This window comes from Oncorhynchus kisutch, linkage group LG28 (genome assembly GCF_002021735.2).
Source record: "Oncorhynchus kisutch isolate 150728-3 linkage group LG28, Okis_V2, whole genome shotgun sequence".
Classification (NCBI taxonomy): domain Eukaryota; kingdom Metazoa; phylum Chordata; class Actinopteri; order Salmoniformes; family Salmonidae; genus Oncorhynchus; species Oncorhynchus kisutch.
The window spans coordinates 1325235-1333310 of record NC_034201.2 but is presented as its reverse complement, the minus strand read 5'-3'; the positions used below and the strand labels follow the sequence as shown (position 1 = coordinate 1333310).

The 8076-nt window shown below is 46.1% G+C and overlaps 1 protein-coding gene across 1 annotated transcript; it reads left to right on the top strand.

The window, feature by feature from the left end:
* The first annotated feature begins 3144 nt into the window (after positions 1–3144).
* On the top strand, positions 3145–4827 carry LOC109872732 (alpha-2Db adrenergic receptor-like). The gene has a single exon (XM_020464030.2). It carries the CDS (start codon positions 3538–3540, stop codon positions 4825–4827), a length of 1290 nt encoding a protein of 429 aa, XP_020319619.2. The 5' UTR covers positions 3145–3537.
* Positions 4828–8076: the final 3249 nt, after the last annotated feature.

The window sequence follows — 8076 nt, the reverse complement described above, 5'->3', positions numbered from 1 at the left end:
ACCGGTCCGAAGTGTGTCCTCTCCGTCCACAATAGGAGCAGGAGGAGCCCCCTCTGATCCCCCTAGATGCAGCTCCTCCCAACTCCATCGGAGTGGGAGTGGGAGAGCTGGAAGGTGGAATTAACAGGACCCCTTCTGAACGCCCGCGGGCAGCTAGCAGGTTGTCCAATCGAATAGACATGTCTATTAGTTCATCCAGGGAGAGAGTTGTGTCCCTGCAAGCTAGCTCCCGGCGGACGTCCTCCCGGAGACTACACCGGTAATGGTCCATCAGGGCCCTGTCATTCCACCCAGCACCAGCAGCTAGGGTCCTAAACTCCAACGCGAATTCCTGTGCGCTCCTCGTCTCCTGTCTGAGGTGGAACAGTCGCTCACCCGCCGCTTTACCCTCTGGTGGATGATCGAACACAGCTCGGAAACGGCGGGTGAACTCCAGGTAGTTGTCCCGAGCCGAGTCTGGACTGTTCCAGACCGCGATAGCCCAGTTCAGGGCCCTGCCCGTTAAACAGGAGACGAGGAGGCTCACACTCTCCTCACCCGAGGGAGCCGGACGCACGGTAGCCAGGTAGAGCTCTAGCTGGAGCAAAAATCCCTGGCACCCAGCCGCCGCTCCATCGTACTCCCTCGGGGGGGGAGAGACGCAGTGCGCCGGACCCAGAGGATGACGTAGGTGGAGTAGGTGATGTCGGCAGTGGGGGAGCTGGGGTAGACGTCGGTAGGCCACTCCTCTCCCATCGTTCCATCCTCTCCATCATCTGGTCCATCGCGGTACCAATCCGATGGAGGACCGCTGTGTGGTGGTGAACGCGCTCCTCCATAGTGGGGAGAGGGGTGGTCGCTGCTCCTGCTGATTCCATTTTGGTGTTGCAGGCTTCTGTTACGATTAATTAGGAGTGGTGGTGGGTGGAATCAGGCGCAGAGAGCAGGGTTCAGTCTTTCCTTCAAATTTAATCCCCAGTGCAACAAAACAGTCACGCCAACACACAGGGCGTATAATAGGTTGCCGGTCCAAACAACAGGACAAAATAGTCCGGAGAATAAATGTACAATTAACTCACACCATCAAACACAGAGTAACACAAACAAGCCCGCACAAATACCCAGCAGGCCTAGTGCCCTTAAATACCATACAAACAAACCCTAATACAAAACAGGTGTACCCAATTACCCAATAACCAAAAACAAACGGAAAGGAAATCGATGGCAGCTAATAGGCCGGCGACGACGACCGCCGAGCACCACCCGAACAGGAAGAGGCACCGTCTTCGGCAAGGTTCGTGACACACTGATTGTTATAATAAACTGCAAAATTCACCTGAGCTCCGTAGACTGGTCTTCACTGGCTGTCTTGACCCTGCTGGGATAGCTGTTATCATCTGATTCTGCTAAGACATAATGAGCATAGTGTTGTGTACTGATTGTGCATCATGACAGTGTAGTCTGTAGGGCTGTTCATACCGTGTCAGTGTGAAAAGTAGGGAATTAGATGGGGACAGCTCAATGCTATACTGACTCTAATAAAAACTCACATTGCGCTGGCAAAAAATGTCTGAATATTAGTCTTCAATCGTTTGCCCGCTGGTTGTCATCGTTGATTCAGGTCTAGTGTGATTGGGGCAAAAATAATAGTTAGTAAGCTAGCTAGCTGATGTTAGCCAACTTTTGGCTAGCTCTAATGGTACATCAACTGACCAAAACTAACCATGTTAAATGCCTTCTGTTGAGACGGGACAAAAAGGGTACAAAACGTTTCCATACACACAACAGCTGTTAGATACTGCTACTTGACAGACAGCTAGAGGCTAGAGCTGATCCGGCTGTGTTAGCTACTAGCTAGTTCATTCTCTTCAGACATAACTTTAGTCGAGAGGGGATGAAATATTACTGTAGCTAACGTTACATGTCAGTTACACTACTAGTTCAGAACTTTTTCTGTTAATTAAAACAGAAGTTACCTTGCCAGCTACATCAGTCAAATAAAGAGTAGCCGGTTTCTGCTCTGCTTGCTTTTACAACCCAGAGGAAAGCGCAACACACACAGAGACAGCAGCTACAGAGAGCAGCAACCGTGTCTTCAGAAGCTTTGCCTTCATACAGCCTTTCTGCACGCTCTGTAGTTTCCGCATGGTCGGTCCTAAAGCACACCGATGCCGCTTTTAGTATCACAGTGCAATGATAAAACTGGGGGGGACAAAACTGCACTTTTAGAATGTGGAGGGGTCATGTCCCCCCGTCTCCAGGGAACGTTGTGCCCTTGGTTTTGACATATAAAATTATCAGGTGCTGTTGGTCATCATGTTTCACAGGGATTTTAGGTCTGAAAAGGTCTGAAAAGCAATGAAGCTATGTTCACCAACACAGAGGGGAGGAACCAGAAAGACCAGACTGGAATTCTTAGGGTTTTTGGTTGTTATCAGTACTTAAGGAAAGCACCTGTCCAATGGGGCAGCCACCTTTATGTTAATCCCTAAAACAGGTGTCATAGATTGTCAGTTGAGTTTAAGCTTGTGTGCGCGCGCACGTGTGTGTGTGTGTGTGTGTGTGTGTGTGTGTGTGTGTGTGTGTGTGTGTGTGTGTGTGTGTGTGTGTGTGTGTGTGTGTGTGTGTGTGTGTGTGTGTGTGTGTGTGTGTGTGTGTGTGTGTGTGTGTGTGTGTGACAACAAACTAATCCTTTGAGCCTTCAGGCTTCAGACATGAGATATCCAAAACGTCACCTCCACAGAACCCGTGTCTATTACCAGCCTGCTATTGTTTATTACGACTTGATATGTTTATGGACTGGAAGTTAATGTCATTCTAATTAAATGTGGATTTTTAATTGATTGGATACCATGAAACTGCACGCACCTGCGTTGGTCAATTATCGTTATGTTAGCCTACGCCTTATAAAGATAACTAGGAACATTGATAGCCTGACACAGATTGTCAAACAGTGATGTTGTATTCCTTTGACAATTAATACGATTCCAAAAGAATACTAATAATAACAGGCCTATAAATATTAAATGTTTTATTTTACACCAGTCTTTACTGCCATTATTACATTATTCCAAAGTGTAATAATGTGCATAATTCCGCAGTATCTCTCTCTCTCTCTCGCTCTCCTTCTCTCGATCTTTCACTCTCTCTCTCTCTGGCTCCCTCTCCCTCTCTCTCTGAAATGATACCCCTCTCCACTCCCACACTACACTACTAGGGAACACGACGAATGCGCATCAACCAGATTAAAGTGGGAACTTCAGGCTGCTATCTGACCCTGGTTTCTTGGAGTGCCGTCGTACTCAAGGGAACCATGCATTCCAAACATTATTCTTTCCTTGCACAAATACAAACTGTAGCGTGGCCAGGAATCGCCGGAAACTTGTGCGCTTGCACTGAAAACAAAACACTGGAAGGATGTTACTTTTCTTGGTCAATTGGTCTGTGATTTCGATTGAACTGTGATGTTTCCACATAATCTGTACAGCGGTTAGATGAAAGATTACTTTGATCAAACTGCGCAATTTGCGATCCTCGCCCTGTCTATCCCTGATTGGAATGCGAGAGGAGAATGGGGAGGAAAAGACGTGTCTATCCAGAATGGATATAACCTCAACCACTTTTGCTGCGCCGAACTCATCAGAGGATACGAATTCCACGAGTGCCCCGAGGCCTCTACCTCACTCCCAGAGCGCCGCCGTCTTCATCGTGCTCATGGTCACTGTTATCATTCTGGTGACGATCGTGGGAAATGTACTGGTTGTGGTGGCCGTTTTCACCAGCCGTGCGCTCCGTGCGCCGCAGAATCTCTTCCTTGTCTCCTTGGCATCGGCAGATATCTTAGTGGCTACCTTGGTCATACCTTTCTCCCTCGCCAACGAGGTCATGGGTTACTGGTACTTTGGGAGCACCTGGTGTGCCTTCTACCTGGCCCTTGACGTCCTCTTCTGCACGTCCTCCATTGTGCACCTCTGCGCCATAAGCCTGGACAGGTACTGGTCTGTAACCAAAGCTGTTAGCTATAACCTGAAGAGGACGCCAAAGCGTATTAAGTGTATGATCACCGTCGTCTGGGTCATATCTGCGGTCATCTCTTTCCCACCGTTGCTTATGACCAAACACGACGAGCACGAGTGCTTGCTCAACAACGAAACATGGTATATTCTCTCGTCTTGCCTGGTCTCATTTTTCGCCCCTGGACTAATCATGATTCTGGTATATTGTAAAATATATAGAGTGGCCAAGCAGCGCGCATCGACCGTGTTCGCGGCCAAGAACGGGATGGAGAGACAGCCTTTGGAGTCGGAAACTTGCTTTGTGCCCAGGGGGAAATTTGAGGTGGAGAGCCCCAGCAGCCCCAGTTTAGGTGGCCACCCACGGAAAGGAGAGCTGGACGATATAGACCTGGAAGAGACCTGTGCCCCCGATAGCAAACCCAAGAAATCCCACTTCTCCAAGAGAGGGAAAGTGGAGGGTGCGAACACGTTCACAAAACAGAGTTGCCGCGCGCCATCGGCTTCGAAACGCAACGCACCGCTCTCTCAGGACCAAAGGACGAGACAGATGTCACTGTCAAAGACAAAACTGGCACAGATGCGTGAAAAGCGCTTTACATTTGTCCTTGCAGTGGTGATGGGGGTGTTTGTCCTCTGCTGGTTCCCCTTCTTTTTTACATACAGTCTGCACGCAATATGCAGAGATAGTTGCCCGATTCCGGATGCTCTCTTCAATCTGTTTTTCTGGATTGGTTACTGCAACAGTTCAGTGAACCCTATCATTTATACAATATTTAATCGCGATTTTCGGAGATCTTTCAAAAAGATCATATGCCAGACTTCACACACATAACGTTTATTTCAATCCCCCCCCCCCCCCCCCTCCCCTGTGTGTCTCTGTGTCTGTGTGTCTGTCTGTCTGTCTGTGAATGAATGAATAAAATAGAGAGGAAGGAGTGAGTGCCTGCTTACGTTCTGTTGCGTTTAGTATCTGTCAATTGATTAGCCTACTTAGGAGATGTGTAACACTTGTTTGTAGAATACTGCAATACTATTTTTTTTTTAATTTAACCTACTTTTTACGTCTTGTAACATGGACTTCAAATTTGAAGAAGTGAGTTTGTAACCTTCAGATGATGTTTCTGTGTACTTAAATGTATCAGGTTGAAAATCCTAATTGGCATATTTGATAACTAAAAGCAAATATCGGTACCAGTATCTGATCTACATATTAGAGAAGCATGAGTCAGCCTGCACTGCTATGCTTTTAGGTGTTGTTAATTTCGCAGTGTGCTGTTAATAATACATTAAAGGGTGAGAAGGGCTTACCAAGAAACATTTCCAAAAGGTCTAATTCGAGGTGAAAAGGAGTAGCGAGTGATTTTTATTTTTTATTGCTCACTTTGGATGGAAGCAGGTGACTGACGTTTCGACATCAAGCTAACATCTTCCTCAGAGTGACCTGACCATTGCACTTAGCTCCTATTTATAGCCTAGAGGCACATTGAGACAGAACAATGTAAAAAATAACAATGGAACGCTGCGGGGACTTGCTTCCATTCAGCCACAAGAGCATTAGTGAGGTCGGGCACTGATGTTAGGCCTGGCTCGCAGTCCGCGTTCCAATTCATCCCAACGGTGTCGATGGGGTTGAGGTCAGGGCTCTGTGCAGTCCAGAGGGAGTTCTTCAACACTGATCTCAACAAACCAGACCATTATTCCTCCTCCACCAAACTTTACAGTTGGCACTATGCATTCGGGCAGGTAGCCTTCTCATGGCATCCGCCAAATGCAAAGTTGTCCGTTGGACTGCCAGATGTGAAGCGTGATTTATCTGACTTGTTGGAAAGGTCGCATCGTATGATGGTACAACGATGAATGTCACTGAGTTCTTCAGTAAGGCCATTCTACTGCCAATAGTTGTCTATGGAGATAGCATGGCTGTGTGCTCGATTTTATACACCTGTCAGCAACGGGTGTGGCTGAAATAGCCAAATCCACTCATTTGAAGCTGTGTCCACATACTTTTCTATACAGTGCATTCGGACGGTATTCAGACTCTTTGACTTTTTCCACATTTTGTTACGGTACAGTCTTATTCTAAAATGTATTTTAAAAAATATGATCATAAATCTACACACAATACCACATAATGACAAAGCAAAAACATTTTTTTAGAAATCTTTACTTATTTACATAAGTAATCAAACCCTTTGCTACGAGACTCGAAATTGAGGTCAGGTGCATCCTGTTTCCATTGATCTTTGAGATGTTTCTACAACTTGATTGAAGTCCACCTGTGGTAAATTCAATTGATTGGATATGATTTGGAAAGGCACAATCCTCTCTATATAAGTTCCCACAGTTGAAGGGGGAGAAGGGCCTTGGTCAAGGAGGTGGCCAAGAACCCAATGGCCACTCTGACAGAGCTCCAGAGGTCCTCTGTGGAGATGGGAGAACCTTCCAGAAGGACAACCATCTCTGCAGCACTCCACAAATCAGGCCTTTATACTGTAGTACAGTGGCCAGATGTAAGCCACTCCTCAGTAAAAGGCACATGACAGCCTGCTTGGAGTTTGCCAAAATGCACCTAAAGGACTCTTAGACCATGAGAAACAAGATTCTCTGGTCTTTGACCTGAATGCCAAGCGTCATGTCTGGAGGAAACCTGACACCATCACTACGGCGAAGCATGGTGGTGGCAGCATTGTGCTATGGGGATGTTTTTAAGCGGCAGGGACTGGGAGACTAGTCAGGATCGGTGGAAAGATGAATGGCACAAAGTATAGAGGGATCCTTGATGACAACCTGCTCCAGAGAGCTCAGGACCTCAGACTGGGGCCAAGGTTCACCTTCCAACAGGACAACGACCCTAAGCACACAGCCAAGACAACGCAGGAGTGGCTTCGGGACAAGTCTCTGAATGTCTTTGAGTTGTCCAGCCAGAGCCCGGACTTGAACCAGATTGAACATCTCTGGAGAGACCTGAAAATAGCTGTGCAGCAATACTCCCCATCCAACCTGACAGAGCTTGAGAGGACCTGCAGAGAAGAATGGGAGAAACTCTCCAAATACAGTTGTACCTGGCTTGTAGTGTCCTTCCCAAGAAGATTCAAGGCTTTAATCGCTGCTAAAGGTGCTTCCATTTACTTATGTAAATGTGATATTTCAGTTTATTGTTTTTAATAAATTAGCCCCAAAATTCTACAAACCTGTTTTTTTTTTTTATTTACGCGGTATTGTGTTTAGATTGATTTTAGAATAAGGCTGTAATGTAACAAAATGTTTAAAAAGTCAAGGGGTCTGAAAACTTTACAAATGCACTGTAATAAGTGTATATAGGCCTAAGGCTGAGACAAAAAGAAGACACAGTTGCTGAATAAATTAAACAGACATTTTGGACTTCTAAACAAGTAGTGATTTAGCACAATAGAGAGTTACCGCAAGTCGCAAATAAAATTGGAGCTGCCTTCACTATTCCAGCACCATTTCAACTACAACATTTCAACATTATCTCATGCTTGCTCACTAGCCTAACTTCCTTTCATGGGCAACGATGCGCCAGGCCAGCTAGTTATGATTAGCATACACCATCTAGCTACATGTTGAACTTCCATCCTCTTAGGCCAGGGCACAATGTATTCATTTATGATTGGATCAGAATCACAGTTATAATCATTGGCCAGTACGGAGAATTAAGTAAAACCACAAGTCCAAATCCCTATCTTCATCCATGGCTGTTGGCTAATTTAGGAAAGGGACGATTTTAGCTAGTTAGCTAGACATCGTAGGACAACGACACAACGAGATGCAGCAATTCAAGTTTTTTTCTGTCAATGATGTTTGGCTTCTGATGTGTTGTGATTGGTCTGAAGCCAAATCCAAACCTGCTTTCCTTTCGTTGAATGCTATAGGCGGCAACAATGTCATGCTCTATTTGACCAGACGGCATCAGATAAATACACTACACATACTGAGACAGAGGGGTGCTGTTTTGTTTACTCGGGTGCTTTCTCCAGTGAGATACTGTCACGCCCTGACCTTAGAGATCCTTATTTATTCTCTATGTTTGGTTAGGTCAGGGTGTGACTCGGGTGGGAAA